The sequence below is a fragment of the Andrena cerasifolii genome, chromosome 3, assembly GCF_050908995.1.
Source record: "Andrena cerasifolii isolate SP2316 chromosome 3, iyAndCera1_principal, whole genome shotgun sequence".
Lineage (NCBI taxonomy): Eukaryota > Metazoa > Arthropoda > Insecta > Hymenoptera > Andrenidae > Andrena > Andrena cerasifolii.
This window is the reverse complement of record NC_135120.1, coordinates 16,403,785-16,419,988: the sequence shown is the minus strand read 5'-3', so window position 1 is coordinate 16,419,988 and position 16,204 is coordinate 16,403,785. Positions and strand designations below refer to the sequence as shown.

The 16,204-nt window shown below is 34.2% G+C and overlaps 2 protein-coding genes across 4 annotated transcripts; one reads left to right on the top strand and one right to left on the bottom strand.

The window, feature by feature from the left end:
• Positions 1 to 208: 208 nt before the first annotated feature.
• LOC143366648 (sorting nexin-25) lies at positions 209 to 5,554 on the bottom strand. Its single transcript, XM_076807863.1, has 11 exons — positions 5,182 to 5,554; positions 3,380 to 3,690; positions 2,963 to 3,132; positions 2,485 to 2,879; positions 1,996 to 2,419; positions 1,609 to 1,913; positions 1,222 to 1,479; positions 1,011 to 1,144; positions 704 to 943; positions 344 to 626; positions 209 to 281 (listed from the first exon to the last, which is right to left on the bottom strand). The coding sequence occupies exons 1-11, from the start codon at positions 5,401 to 5,403 to the stop codon at positions 216 to 218; spliced, it is 2,808 nt and encodes a 935-aa protein (XP_076663978.1). The 5' UTR covers positions 5,404 to 5,554; the 3' UTR covers positions 209 to 215.
• A 909-nt stretch (positions 5,555 to 6,463) lies between these two features.
• Positions 6,464 to 15,172, top strand: LOC143366656 (lipase 3). 3 transcript variants are annotated; one of them, XM_076807888.1, is made up of 8 exons: positions 6,464 to 6,620; positions 9,727 to 9,931; positions 11,392 to 11,506; positions 11,612 to 11,855; positions 12,896 to 13,054; positions 13,998 to 14,085; positions 14,149 to 14,294; positions 14,385 to 15,172. In XM_076807888.1, exons 1-8 carry the CDS (start codon positions 6,618 to 6,620, stop codon positions 14,529 to 14,531), a joined length of 1,107 nt encoding a protein of 368 aa, XP_076664003.1. In that variant the 5' UTR covers positions 6,464 to 6,617; the 3' UTR covers positions 14,532 to 15,172. The 3 variants fall into 3 exon arrangements, with proteins under 3 accessions (XP_076664003.1, XP_076664002.1, XP_076664001.1); XM_076807887.1 differs by lacking the exon at positions 6,464 to 6,620 and adding an exon at positions 6,693 to 8,047; XM_076807886.1 differs by lacking the exon at positions 6,464 to 6,620 and adding an exon at positions 8,153 to 8,631.
• Positions 15,173 to 16,204: the final 1,032 nt, after the last annotated feature.

The following is a 16,204-nucleotide window of genomic DNA, read 5'->3' as shown; positions in this document are numbered from 1 at the left end:
TAATTTTAATACCTAGCACTTTTTGATTCGCCTCAGCGTATGCTTGTTATCGTAAACATCTAAAATACATCACAGGAACTTTCATTTGATGTGTTTTTCTACATCACGTAGACAAAACTTACTCAGTTTAAATAGTTTACTTTAAACGTAACGTTTCATGTATAGACTAAACAAATATATGAAACGATGTAGAAAACAATATGCACACATGAAAATTATTGTATTGGCTGTATTCGTGGTAATTCTGGAAATACTTCGAACATCACGGCTTCGAAGATATCCTGCAATAAGAAAATAAAAATAATAGAATATAATACAAGCTCGCGGTGCGAGAGTAACTTACATAAAACAATTGTTTGTTTAGATGCACATTCTGCAGGGAATCGAAGATTTTAATTGCACCACGTTGTGCGCTCTGCGCTCCCACCAAATTCGTTAGGACTTCGGGTATGTTGCTTAGAAATTGCCTTCGAGCTTCACCTCGAGTTTTCAATTTCTCTTCGTCTGTGCGAAGGACAGTTTCGGAGACCAGATAGCCGCTCGGCCACCAAGATTTCGTAAATAATTGTATATAATAGTGCAACATCGGTTCGGAGAATACCCACGTGATAGTATCTCTAATTTGCCTGAAAATTACATTCGCAATTATCCTTTTGTGCTTCCAATAATGTGGCGCGCAACAGAATGGTCATTGATATCGTACCTATTAATAGTTCGGCCGTAAGTAATTTGAACGAAAGTAATTAATGACCGTCGAAGAAATCGAAACACACCTCGTAAATCAAAAATCTCCCCTAGAAGTGTATACAGAGGTTCCGCTATAGCGTCTTTACTAACGTTTAAATATCCATCTGTAGTTGATCGGGCAGTGTCAGTATCGTCTAGCAACAGCGAGTAATCTTCTTCGTCCTCCTTATCGCGAAGTTCGCTGGTATTACTGGATCTGAAACCAACATTTTGAATGAGACTTGCGCAAGCACGCGATTCTGTTAAATAACATACCTACATACGTTTTGAACAATGTCGATAAAGAGAATCGAGATTTTTTTGGCGAAGGAGGTGCATATTTCAGGTGCTCTGAACTGGGGCTAAGGAACGTGTACAAAGCCTCGCTCTGATTAAGTTTCTCATCCTCTAAAACGTACTGAAAGAATCGAACGTAATAGTTGAAACATGCGAGTGAATCTTTTACTCTACAGAGACAATATTTCAGACATTTACATTTATATATTTCTGTATTTGGATCTTAGCTTTGTCCAGAGTATTTTTATCAGACTTTCCAAAGAATTTCAATGGTTGGGATGGTAGATCTAAATTCTTTACGTTGGAGCAAAGTTGACGAAGCTTTCTGTGAAGATCTTGAAAGTCTTGTAATCTTCTCAATACCACCCAACCACTGCATATGCTATCATTGTTATCTTCATCCTCTGCCATATGGACAACCAGAACAAATTGAGGTGTCTCTCCATTCTCTGGTATCTATTTAGTAATTATTTGTTCGATTAATAATTACAATAACTTTTGTCTACTGAATTATCTAAAATAAAATCCTTTCATTTCAATTATTCTTCTGTTCGTTATTGTCTATGAGAAATAAAATTTCATTACCTCTGCACTTTGCACTTCCGCTCTCCAGTGGCCCAAATGCTCTGCCCACGTTTCCGTATGGGTCAGATGTGCTTCTAACTGCCGCTTCTCGCATTGTAACCATTCAACTTCTTTAGCTAAAAAATGTAGAACCTTGCTTTCTGGCTTCAACGAGGATCTCAACGCTTGCAAAGCCTGCATTTTATTACTCAACTTTTCCTGCAGCTGGCCCAACTTACTGCGAGCATAGTTTGAATGTTCTCCCACAAGCAACGTTACATTCTCTGATAATGCACCATTTACCATACGTCGACTGTCTACCAAATCTGAAAATTAATTTCATGTCAGTAATTATAAGTTGCCCTTAGAAATGATGTTTCTTAATAACGTACTAAGATCCATATTAACCGTCCGTTCTTTCGTTAAGCAATGCTTCTTGCATACTTCTATACTGTTCGCTGACAACGAACGATGGGTAATATTTCTCCTCCAAAGTTTTAACAACGCTATCTTGAACTTCGTAAAATACATTAGGCCCCATGTCGCCTAGCAAAAAGCTCTCCATCTTCTTTCTTATAGTTCTGTCGACTTTTATCTCGGCAGTGGGGGATGTAATATAAGTGTAAAAAATTTCAGCACCTAATTGATGCCAGTTTGATTTCTCCGCGCTGCGTAATTCTTGTACAGCTGCCCAGTATCCAATTAAATCTTGACTCGCCACTTGTTCGAGGAACTGCGAAAGATATCTTCGGCCTATTACGTTATCTAAAATATATTGCAGCGGCAATATCTTATCTTCTGTGATCACTGCTGAATCAGGTACATCACTGGCCTATAAAACATTTCTTGTCAAATATAGTCGTTACTGGTACGCGCAGAGTAAAGGTAGTCTTGCACCTGCACGGGATATCCGTTCCATCCTAATGATTCCATGTGACGCTCGCATGTGTCTTTAGCGTATGTCAGTTGACTGATATACCTCGTCAGTTTTCGAGCTTGAATAATATCGGATTTCCCAAATGCATTATTGTCTGGACCTAAACCCTGGGCTCTTTTAACATTCTGTATAGTCGTGGCTTGCATGATTTCCGTAACGATATTGTATCTGATATGCTTGAGGACCTCCAAGTCTTTAGAGCTTTTAATCATACGGATAAAATCTTCAAACGATTCGGCATATTCGTAGGTTTTCCTATGCATCGCTTCCGCAAGTTGTTGCTGATCGATATAAGATAAAATCTTTTGATTGATGTAGTCGGGATCCGTTATTAAATCTATCGCTGGTTTTAATACTACAAACATACGACGAATTAAATACATAGCTAACGATCTCTACATAATTTTACAAGCCACATTGCCTGTAAATTCAACTTACTTTTACACGCAAGGATTTCTCTGAGTAGATACTTCATTGGTGAAAGGGAATAACATCGTGGTAATAAAAATAAAATGTATAACTCGCTGAGTCTCCTTAAGTATTCTAACTCGGCAGCAGGTGACATTAAATGTGCCGACAAAATAAATACTGGATCTTCGCCTTCTGACCTAATTGCATCGTAATCTTTATTTTCCAAGCAATTCATCGAAACTGTACCCAAAAAAGTGATCCTCAAAATGAAAATTTGGTAAGTATAAAAGCTACGACTTTTATATTGCTCGTAGCTGTTATATAATCTTCTTTATACTTTATAGTTTTGTCCGAGTGTATATTGAAATATTTGAATGAAAAGCATGCTGGGTACAGTTTTGGTAGTTATCAGCGTGTACTTAGAAGAAATATAGTCGAACTTACGAAGCTGCTTGAGCAATCCTAATTTTCTCAAAATGGAATGTAATTTTATTCACTATGTTACAAACGACTAGTTTCGTGTGATCCACTTTCAATAAGCGATCGTGAAGACTCTGAATTGCTCCCCATACATCCTGTTTCATATTGTCTACTATTTGTACAGAGTTGAAAGCCAACTCGCTGAGCCAACGTCCAACGAAGTCTTGGAAAACTAGATCCAATAAGTTTTGCAAAGCTCCGTCCACCATACGAGAAAAAACCATTGGGTAACGTATATGCTTTTTGGTATTTGACGATTTAACTACGTACCCTTTCTAGAATAATAATATAATAGTATAAAGAATACTAGCAATTTATTTTATTAATATTATAGTTGGCAATACAAATATAGCGATTCTGCAAATAATCAACAAATGTGTTTTACTGTTTAACATGTTTATTGTTGAGTTCCTATATTACTGGAATACTTTGCCACTCAGACGCGACAACAGACATGTTAAAACAATACTTATAAAAGTACTTCTACATATGGTACATGTCTTTTTTCGTACTAATTTAAAGTATATCTAAGAAAAAAGTCTTTGTGCATTGTCTAAAAAAAAGAACTAAGTTCTCCCATAGTTTATATTATAGTCTTTACTAACAACCATAAAGAAGACTTTAGTTTAATTTGGGACCATTTTCCAAACAGCTTTGAAAAGATAAAGAAAATATAAAGGGGACATTCTATAGTCTCGACCGAAAATTCAGCCACTTTTCGGTGATGGTTTTTATAATGAAATAAACACTTAAGGTTTGCAAACTTTTCGGGGTACAATCTACCGCTCTAGAAATGCAAGAAAAAACTATTAGTATTTTAATATTATTATTTTAATAATATTTAGGCAAATATTTCGAAGTGCAGTTGGCGTCTTCAGAATTTCGCCCCTTGCTGGTAGTTGAAATTTCGTATGACTGAGAATACATCCTAATAACTAAAAGAAAATACTGTATTTTTTAAGTTCCGTACAATGTAAAATTTTATTTAAAATTCTGGATTTTAATAAAACAGAGTTACAACACAACATGCAAGTTCTGCGACAATTATCACTGATAAAAAGAGAGGTCAGTTGCAAAACGAGGCCTGATGAACATAATTGTCTAACCAGAATTGAAACGAGCTATTGCGTAAGAAAGTCAGGTCGCCAGTCCTGGATCTACTGTGTTCAATCGAGTAAAATGCATATAACTATTGCATAAAGCATATTATCGAAACGTATGAAAGATGAAAATTAACTGAAGTACTTATAAAGAAGACTGGATAATATCTTTATAAGATATAAATATATAGTTTATAAAAAAAAACATTGAAAACCGATGTACAATGAACAATGCACCTATTGTATATTTATCTACGCTATCTTATCTATATATCATGGATAAAAAAGTTTATACGATAAAGATGGTTTAACACGTTCACAATTGCAAACCTCTAAGCATGGATTCCTTTATTCGTCCAGAAAGATATTTATTGAAAGCGTTGAAAGGTAAAGTAATCAAAAGCGTTAATGGAAGTTTATGAACTACGGAGGAAGAAAGTCCATGCATCGCACGTAGCAATTCTATGATCTAAACCACCCACTTGCTCCTGACCCATGCGTACGAGTCATGGGACTATGAACGTGTTAATATTAATACGTTATATCATACGCAGAAGAGTATAGCTTCGTTCCTAAAACAGGACTTGAAATTTTTAAGTAATAGTGTGCATACGTCCTGAAAGTATTACTATTTAGTAATTATCAGTGACTTAAAATGGCACGCACCAATAACAGATTATGGAAAGCATCCATCTCCGCGACGGTTTTTGGAGTGCCCGCACCGGTTTGGTGCTTCGGAGATAGCGCGATGTTTATGAACATAACAATCAGACATCCAAGGAAAAAACAAGATACGGTTAGCACGGCGAAAACATAGCACCATAACAAGTTGTTCCAGTAGAAGAACGCGGTAACAAATGGGATGTATAGAATACCGATAGACACCATTGTTTTTACTTTAATTCTAATCGCGCGACAGTGAACATTACATTTTCGAATTTATATTTGTAAAGCTGCTCTGACTAAGTCGCGAGAATCAAACAACATCAACGATACCGCCATCACGTACGGCGAACTGAAGTACTGACGCGTACTGACGCTTGCTGACGTTCACGAAGTCAAACAGGGAATCTCGTTTTATCTGCCGTGTTCCAAAACGCACAAATATTGGACACGTTTTAATCCTCAAATTTAAACTACTTACAGCTCATTTAACTGCTCTTCAAAGTGTTTTTTTTTTATAATAGAAATCAAAACAAAATACCATTTTCAGAAGTTACAATGAACTTTGAATTGGACTAAAATAAGTATATATAAATTGTAATACAATTATGAAACGGTTATTTTTTCTGTTTTAAAGTAGCGAATTTAATCTTTGAGATGAAGTATAATAATGAAATATAATGATATAAATATAATATCCAATGTAAATTTTTGTCATTTGATTTGAAACCATGATATCGATATTTCATTAGAATCGATTCTTAACCTAGATAGCACAAATACGTCCAGTACAAGCGTTCAAGACGTCCAGTCCAAATAGCACAAAGACATCTTAAAGACGTCTTTAAGACGTCCCGTGCTATCTGGGAGTATACTTTGATAAAACTAATGACAAAATAATTAAAAAATAATATCGTATTACAGGCATTGCTTGTAAAAATACAACGTGCACCTTGGTGTTATCAAAAGAATTTTAGCCACCATTGATTTCGTTGAGAAAAGCTACCATCAAAAATGTACACATGTTCGTCTTTCGTCATCGAAATCCTTAATCACAGGTGCATGCCAGGTGGGTACAGCCTTCGTGGTATTCCCCTTGAGTGGAACAGTAATAAATTCATCTCTTCCTATCGCACTTTCCATTGCGCAAGACAATGGATGCGCACGTTAAAGGTCGAGAACACAAAAGTAACTGATCGTGTATAGCGGGTGGCTCACTATAACTATTAGAGTCACATGGAGGATAGGCGAACAAATTACAGAAAATAGTAGGGAAAAAAGCAAAATACATAAATCAAGATTTGCGTGTTAAAAAGCGATCTAAATTTGCAAAAAGGAGCACTGGAACTTCCTGTGGTCCTTCAACGATTACACCCTTAAAAATATTGCAAAATTTATTTACAAAGTGTCTTAAAGTTAGCAAATGCGAAATGTAAAGAATGGTAACGATTTTACTTTGATTTATTATATTGTATAACTGACGCGTTATTTGATATAATAAAATTCAATTGCAGTGAATAGACTTTAGCTACCGCATGAGGCATAAGACACACTGAAGACAAATTATTAAATAGTAAAACATAATATAACTATTTGATCTATTTTAAAAATTTAAATCTAAATAAATTCTTTCAAACTTTTACTAGCAAATTCGTTGAAGGAGAACCTATAGGCACTTACAAGGGATGTTCGGTAAAAACGGCACGCATCGATTTTGATGAAACTTTGCACAATTGTTTATTGGTCCAAGCTAAGAATTTTGCTATATTTGGTTGGTTACTACTTTCGTATTTTAAGAGAGAAACTACCCCTTTTACCCGTGTCGTCCCTTTTACTTATGCGTTTATAACTCGTATATTACAAAAGGCATCGAAAACAGATTTAAATGAATGTTACACCGTTTCTGAAGGCCTATAGGAAGAAGTGTTGGTAAAATAATTTCTTTACGAGAATCAAAGTTTTCGCCCCCTCTTTTTTCAGTTGAATAAAGAAAGAGGAGTGTTTTCAGGGGAATAAATTTTTATTCTAAATCCAACGATGTATAACAGCGTATAATTACTGTAATTACTGTGCGTAATAGTGTCGCCTTAATTTTGTGTATTTCGGTATTAAATACACTATAGGCATGTACATATATGTACAGTGGTGCACCCAGAAGAGGGGAAAGTGGCCCTGGGACCCCCCAAGGAAGAAGCTTTGTAAAAGGAAAAGAGAACTGGATTTTATTCTTTAAATAAATTGTTATAATCACCTAATGAATTTTATTGAATTTGCATTAAAAATCCCTGCAAGATTAAATCCGGAGTGCGCCCCTGCATATGTATAAGTATATTAGGAAAACTATTCACCAATGTCTGATAATAAAGTATGACAAGGTCAAATGAGTACGCATATATTATAATGATCATTAACATTCAAGAAATAATGTGCGGTTAAAAAAATGTTCATTGGCACAGTATACTCGTCCAAGAAATGCTTGAAACAAATACTTCTTACACCAAGCAGAACAAATCTACTGGATTTGTATAACGAGCTGGACGTTCCTCTGGGTATCCACTTTTGTAAAATGAATGTTTAAACATATTTTTCAGCCTCGGCGAGGAATAATGCAAACCGATAAATAATTGTGCAAAGTTTCGTCGAAACCGGCGTGTGACGCTTAGGTACCGAACGTTCCTTGTCAGTATCGAACCAGTTTATTTACAAGCACCCTTGTAAAATAGATTTAATATGGAATATTATATATTATTACATATTTATTCCCATACAGCAGGCTCCTCTGCCCGAAGCTTGCAGGAACGTTCCATGGGGGTTGGCGTGCAATGTTCCACAGGGGCGGACATAGGACCTTCCTGCAATGGAGTGTGCTGTATGGGTTATTATATAATAGTATTTATAACAATATTCATTATTATATAGAATAATAAATATTTTCCATTTTTCTATATTACTTTTTTTTTTAAATTTTCTATATTCTATACTAATTTTTCTATGTTATAAATATTTATTATTATATTAGTACATAATAATATACAGTTTCAATGCGTTCTATCTGATATCGCGTTTAACGAACTATTAATTAATTATTTAATCGATTATTACAATATTAAGTATTAATATCACGGGGAATCTTTGTAAATTGACCTTCACTTGTTAGTAACTCGTTTTAGAAGTGTTGCACAGCAAAAATCGAGATAATAGTCACATTCTACTTGAGTGCATACTACGATATGTACATTAGTCCCACTTTTTTTTATCTGCCATTTGCCATCCATTTCCAAGTAGCTGCCACCTATAAAACACCCGCGCTTTTATTTACAGCGGTCCTGTTTGTAACGCAACATTATGTCGCTGTTATACTATGTCATAGTCGCGCAATTTTTCACGTCGAGTAATGCTTTGGTACACTCGGTCATTAATCGTAATTATAGCTCGGGCGCATTCTTGACAACAGTAAGTTAATTACTCGCAACCCTTGCGATTTTCAGCACGTGCATTCTCGTCACTATCGCTTACCAAGTTTTATACTTTGTTTTTACCATTAACATCATTGTGCTTTAAAAAAAGAAGAGAATCATGCAAATAATGTTAAAAAAAAATCGTGTAGGTGCCTTAATAGAATTTAGTAATGTAATGATAAGAATAATGCGATCAGTAATTGAAGGGTAAGAGGAAAACGGGAAATGTCACAAAACAACTATATCACATAATATTTGCATTTACTTCACTTGTTGAATGGGGAATGGATATTCCCCTATTATAATTTCTTGTTTTAGGAAAACAGGAAATGTCACAAAACAGCTATATCACATAATATTTTCTTTTCCTTCACTTGCTGAATGGGGAATGGATATTCCCTTATCACAATTTCTTGTTTTAGGAAAACAGGAAATGTCACAAAACAGCAATATCACATAATATTTGCATTTCCTTCACTTGCTGAATGGGGAATGGGTAATATCAGTAAGTGAAGGAAATGCAAATATTATGTGATATAGCTGTTTTGTGGCATTTCCTGTTTCCCTCTTACCCTTCAATTACTGATCGCATTATTTTTGTCATTATGACGGCAGAAGCTTATGCTTGCGCAAAGATTCATAAGCATTCCGTATTTTGTTCCAGTCCAGAGTGGACAAGGTTCGATGAATTTGATTTTCTTATAGCAAAGAGTGGGGACATTCCGTATTTTGTTCCAGTGTAGAGTGGACATTACTTGTTTCTAATCAGTATACCAAAACTTTAACGCTATCTTGCAGGGGCGTTTGAAGTTTATAACTCTTTCTGACACAAAAGTTCTGGAGTCCCAATTGCCAACAACAAAATATGCTATAAATCGCAAAATCGCGAAAAATGGATAGAAATTTTTAAATTTAATATTATTTTTAAAGGTGGAAATAGTGTATAGCTAAAAACCAAGAAGTTTTTATTCATGGACATTCCTCGGTTTCCCCCCTTATCCTTCAATTAACTTTTACCAAGCTCTTATTACTGTACCTGCACTTTCACCGTTGTTTATTTTCTTTGTTCAATGTTATTTTTATTATACAGCCAGAATTAATAAGGAAATATGACTACCCAGTGGAAGTGCAGCATGTCGTGACAGAGGACGGTTATATTCTGGAACTTCATCGAATCCCGTATGGACGAAATGATGTTGAGACAAATTCGAGCCTGAGACCGCCTGTTTTAGTTGTACATTGCTTGCAGGGTAGTTCCGCGGATTGGGTCCTCATGGGTCCCAACAGATCTCTAGGTACTTGCATATATTATTATTCGCTTAAAATCAAGGAGAAGAAAATTGCCATGTGTATGGTAACTGTGCCAGTAGTTGGCCTTTTAAGGGAAAGAGGAAATTCGTATTACGCGTTGTTATTATTAATAAACTATTTTTTAAATGCCTTATCGACAGTTAAATTCTTTGAAGTAAAATTCCACATTCGAAGGCGAGAGTAGACCGATCTTTGTTTCGTTTAAGGGTATAAGATTTCATTTATAATTTCTTATTTCTAAGTAATTTCGTCGAGCGCTTTTTAGAGGAAGCTAATTCAAGTCATAGAGGCTGATGAATATAAACAAACTGTAGAATATTAGTGGTTTCTGGCCACTTATTTTTTTAAAATATAGCTTTGAACTATCAAATTTTAAATAGTCCGATCAACTTGATTTTTCTTTCGAATGAAAGTTTATGGTAAGGTGAACAGAAAATTCTTATGCAACAGGGTTCCAAGGCCAATGCAGTTGGTAAACAGTTGGATATTTTTCATTGCGACGTGATCCAGTAGTAGTGGAAGAATGAGGCTACTTCTATCAGTCGTGATGGCTACGACCTCCTCTTGTAAGACGTGTGTCTATTTTTGTTCCGAGGAATCACATGCAAATTACTTTTCATTGGCGATGCAGAAGCAATAAAGAAATATATGCTGCCCGTGTACAAATTAGCCTGGGCAATGATAGATTGAGAGGATCGTAGAAGCCATTCAGGCTTCAGACTGAATCCCTCAAAGTAGATGCCTCCACTTCATTTATATGTATACAGAGTGATATGGATAATGAGATATTCTTTCAGGCTCGATTCTACACCTTAAAATAATGAAAACATTTCATATACTATTATATATATAGGAATCCAATACCCTCCAGAAATCGGATTCCAGATTTTCAAATTTCAGTTAAACCAAAGCTTCAAATAAAAAAAATTAAACCAAATCAATTAAATTACTAAATTTGACCACCCCCACTTTAGAGAATAAACTAAATTTTAGAAAGTCTAGGAATCCAATACCCTCCAGAAATCGGATTCCAGATTTTCAAATTTTTTAATTTTATTATTAATTTTTAATGCATGCTTATAATTAGAGTACATTTTATATTGTATTAAAACACTCATATATATATTATTATTATTTTTTGGTGAACCCATTGTGTTACGTTTAAGTTCTATTAGGGCTACAAATTTTTAAATTTAATATTATTTTTGAAGGTGGAAGTAGTGTATAACTAAAAACCAAGAAGTTTTTATTCACACGAAAATGTTCTGTAGGCATATCTACATGAATATTTTTAATTATTTGACAGGTGGAATCAGATTTTCAATAAACCCTTCGAATAATGTGTTACGTGTGACTCCGAAAAAATTATTCCGCCCCTGGCTAAGAAGAATAAATCTCCCTAATTGTCAACTTATTAATTATTTCCAATTTTTCTACTTTGCAGCGTATATCTTAGCCGATGCTGGATACGACGTGTGGCTTGGAAATAACAGAGGGAACATCTACTCTCGTACTCACGCAAACATGTCGACGAGCGACCGACGTTACTGGGATTTTAGGTGTAGTATGCGTTTAGAAATTCATTGCATTTCTATTTTTTTATTTTCTATTTCTTTACTGTTGTAATATATATTTGTGATCTTGGGTTCGTCTACGCGTTTTAGTTACCACGAGCTCGGTGTTTACGATGTCCCCGCAATGATCGACCATATACTCGATCGAACAAAACGCGAGGAACTTTATTACATCGGCCACTCCCAAGGGACCGCGCAATTTTGGGTAACGATGTCGCAGAAACCCAGTTACAATTTAAAAGTCTCTTTAATGATCGGTCTCGCACCTGTAGCTTATTCTGGGCACATGCGTGGAAAGGTTACATCACTCATGGACTTAACGCCCTTGGGCGTGGTAAGTTGCACGTACAGTTTCTCTAATCGCATAAATATGCGTGACGATGCGATCGACAGTCTACCCCCTCGCAATTGAATAACATATAAATAGTATAATGTCCGTCACTTGAATTAAAAAGACTTAGATAGTGGCTCTTTGGATAGGGGAAGTTCTGGATCACAGATTAAGCAAGATTTATTGATTCTGTAATTTTGTTGCCTGCTAAATCGCGCAAGATTTTAACGTGCGTGGGATAATTATTTTTCTAGCACAAAATATATTTTTTTAAAGCCAAAAGTACTGGGAAAAATGTCAATAATTATTTCTAATTGTACCGAAAAAAGCTCGTAGAGAAATATGTTCTGCCTCGAAATAGGAGGAAATAGCGATTAATTTTCTTTTTAAATATAGCTAGCGAAATATTTACATAGCGGGAATAGCTCTGAATTTGTTTATTGATATTAAAAATGCTTAAACTTGTGGATTACTGGAACCCATTATCGAATGAATACTGGTTTGAAACGTTCATATTATTCTGGACAATATTTATATATAAAATACAAATATTTATATATAAAATCTGTAAATAAATTTATCTCGTGGATTATAATTAAATTGAAGGGGGAAAATGAGTATATTGTAAATTAGGATCCTTGAAGTTTTCTTAAATGAAATTGATATTATTAATCCTAACAAAAAGATCGTGATTTGGCTAAGGCGATTATACTATACATATTGTGCGATCACATTAAAAAAAAGGCTAAAAATAAAACGGCAATTTTTTTAAAATTGACCAAGAAAGTTATATAATAAACGGCGTGATTGACCTCCATTGATTACGTTCTCTTTATAAAAAAAAGACGTGCATGTTCCATTTAAGAGAAAACGAATGGCCTTCAAATGTTTTCTTCGTGAGATTCAATTAGCCCCTTCGAAGTTCGTACGCCAATTTCTGATTTTCTCTTCTACTTTTTTAATACGGACTTAAACAGTGTTTTTTTTTTTGTATATGTGAAATACGTAGGAAACGCATGGAAAATTATACGTTGAATTTACAGTGGCTCGGCGAAACTTTCGGTTACTCAGAATGGAATCCACGTTTCACTTGGGGAAAGACGATATCGGACCTGCTCTGCCAAGAAGGTTCAGCGCTGAAGAAGTACTTTTGCCACAACCTGTTCGTGCTGGCTGGCTTAAATCAGACGCAATTAAGTGCGGTAGAATAACTCAACACATTCATAAAATTCCATTAAATTCTAACGTCGAAAGATTCTTGAACAATAATGCCAAATATCTAAGGGAAACATTCAGGTGATCTGGCCCGGCTCGACCCTTTCTTGTGTCTTAGGCGAACTTGTCAAATTGCGGAATTTATTTATTTAAAAATAATAATAATAATAATAAGAATAAGAATAATAATAATAATAATAAGAATAATACATTTATTTGAGCATTTTGATGACCTTACTCTGAATTTTTATTCGTAGCTCAAAACATTTATAGTACATGTTAGCGTCACCAAATTTAAGGGGAGGTTCCGGTCTAAACATCGATTTTTTTTTTATTTCATTTTTCGAATGTTCAACCTTTTAGGAATACGCGTTTGAAAGGATTTGTTGAAATTCGTAAAATTCCCGAAGTTATAGGCATTTGAGTAGCGGCAAATTACGGCCACGGAGTGGGGAAGGCTTTGCCTTCTGGTAAGAGGACTGTGATGGACCACACGGCGCTTACCCCAGAACTGTCCTGGACCGCGCTTCCTTAGTCTCTTTTCCACCCGTGTAGGTTGATTTTCTAACATACAACTTGTAATATTCCATTTAAAACTTTATTTTAAAAAATGCCAACAATGAAAAGATCATTTTGCGCCCCTTGTCAATTTTGACGCCCTAGGCACAGCTGCCTAATTTTGCCTGTAGGGACGAGCTGGGCCTGACTGTATGCACTGCTCAAAATAATTAGATAATCATGTACTTTGCAATCTATAGTACAATATACAGAAGATTCACAAATTCATAGTATTTTTATACTTATATTAAAATGAAAAGAAAATTCTAATTCCTATTTATGTTCAGCAGAATGAAATATCAATAGACCCTTTATTCTTTAACCCCCAAACCATGAACTAAATTCTGTATTTAAAATTTTTAATACGTTCAGCACGACAGGAAGATCATTTTAGACCACATGCCTGCTGGTGCTTCCTGGAAAGAAGCACTTCATTTTGGCCAAGGATACATACACAAAGGTTCGTACTTGTCGCGTTACAAATGGCGAGGATGTTTCCGATAAGCCTGATTAATTGTTTCAGATCACTTTAGACAGTTTGACTACAACAACGATGCAAAGAATTATCAGTTGTACCACTCTTTGGTACCACCGGAGTACGAGCTGAACAAAGTGACTGCGCCAGTTGCAGTTTTTAGCAGTGACGACGACTTACTCGCAGATACAGAGGTAATTAGTGTGAATGTTATGAAAGTATAAATATTTCAAATTAGAGATTACTTCGTCCAGTAACACATCTCGCTTTTCGTTTTTTCCTAGGACGTCGAACTCCTCATAAAGAAGCTTAGTAATATTGTGCACCGGGAGAAAGTAGAAGGGTTCTCTCATTTGGACTTCTTATGGGGAAAATATTCCGTCATGCTCGTATTCAAACCCATAGTAAAATTATTGGCACGCTATAAATGAAAAGACACTGTGGGCGATATCTTGTATTCGAATCACAAATATATGTAACATAAACTGTTCTACGTTTAAGTTCCCGAGGAAATATGTATCGATTAAAAACGAAATTAATTTACCGATATTACAGTAAAATGGGAAATTAAGTAAAAATAAATTTTCAGAATATAGAGAAGTAAAGGGACATCACATCGAATTGTTTTCTACTGAAAAGTCAAGTGAACAGGGAATTAAATTCTAAAGTTACTTTGTTTTTATTCAGAGTTTTTAAGAACTCTTATTCTCAGTGTTATTTATGTGTTTTAGTTGTACAACGAAAGGTTTAAAATACTAGTAATGAGATTTATTTATACAGGCTATATATTCGAATGGAACAAAAGTTAAAATTTATAAAAATACTATTAACAGTATTATAAGTATAATAACGTTTCAATACAATTTGTATCTAATCATCGGTTAATTATAATCTGACCGTTACTAATTATATGTTAATATATGTAATATATATTTTTTACTGCGCTAAATGAGAGGGGAGCCTTGATTGGTTTGTAAATTACTTTTTCTATCAGTTCAACAACTGAATCCAAACTATTTCTATCTATTTTCTTGATATTTTATTATAAATAAAATGCACTACATAAATTCCTGATTTCTCGTTTCAATTGTATAGCTAATTTTTAATTACTAATCAATACTTTTTCAACATTATTATTACCTGAAATAAATAACCATATTACTGTACAAACTTGTTCATTTACCGAAACTCCGTCTAATACAATGGAAAACTAAGTCTCAAATAACAAGGCATAAATTGCTTTAAAATTCCTTTCATATACATATATGTATAAATGATAACAAGCAATCTGCTTCTTTTTTTTTTGAGCGCTAACGGTAGAATATTTATATAACATAGTTCGCATACTATAATTTTATTCTCATAGTCCTTACTTGCAGCAAAAGCCATTATCAATATCATTAATATACTTTTAAATATACTTTTGGAACTGTCATTTGGAACATATTTTCTGACACACGAAAAGCATATATTTCAAACGAATGTGAGCGGAACAATGAAGATTATTTATCACTAAAATACAAATAATTACAATGAACACAAGTATGAATAATAACTTGCAGTATTGAAATTCTCTTTCACCAAATGAAAACGCTACCATTTCAATAGCAATCGTACTGTGCTATTAAATTATTACAATCTGATCGTACATACAGAACATTAAACTGATACATATGTAATCGTTGTTTATATTTTTCACGTAAATGAAATAATAAAATGAATTAGAATAATCTTTGGAACTATGTACATGCATAAATATATATACATTTAGTATACAGGGCGAGGCACTTAAAGTGAAACAACAGTGTTATTTTGATGAACAATACCAGTTAGAAAAACTATGTCATATTTTTTGGAAGAATTAGTATTAACGTTAACATTGTTAAATTTCAAGAAATGAACAAGTAAAATATTAGTTATCGAAATTAAAATATTTCTTTATATTACTTATATCTCTTGTAACATTAATTAAAATTAAGTAGTTTCTAACATATAAACATATTGAGCTTCCCGATATATTAGATGGAATGTTAATTTTGAAATATATTTTAAACTTTAACGAATACATTTTCATACATGCTTAATAAAACATGTGTCCCTGCAA

Coding starts and splice junctions, on each gene's coding strand:
- LOC143366648 (XM_076807863.1), bottom strand. CDS start 5,403: ATGGTGTCTATCGGTATTCTATACATCCCATTTGTTACCGCGTTCTTC. Junction 3,133..3,379: donor AGGATTGCTCAAGCAGCTTC/GTAAGTTCGACT, acceptor CGATGCAATTAG/GTCAGAAGGCGAAGATCCAG. Junction 2,420..2,484: donor GGAACGGATATCCCGTGCAG/GTGCAAGACTAC, acceptor AATGTTTTATAG/GCCAGTGATGTACCTGATTC.
- LOC143366656 (XM_076807886.1), top strand. CDS start 8,524: ATGTCGCTGTTATACTATGTCATAGTCGCGCAATTTTTCACGTCGAGT. Junction 11,856..12,895: donor ACTTAACGCCCTTGGGCGTG/GTAAGTTGCACG, acceptor TTGAATTTACAG/TGGCTCGGCGAAACTTTCGG. Junction 13,055..13,997: donor ATCAGACGCAATTAAGTGCG/GTAGAATAACTC, acceptor TAATACGTTCAG/CACGACAGGAAGATCATTTT.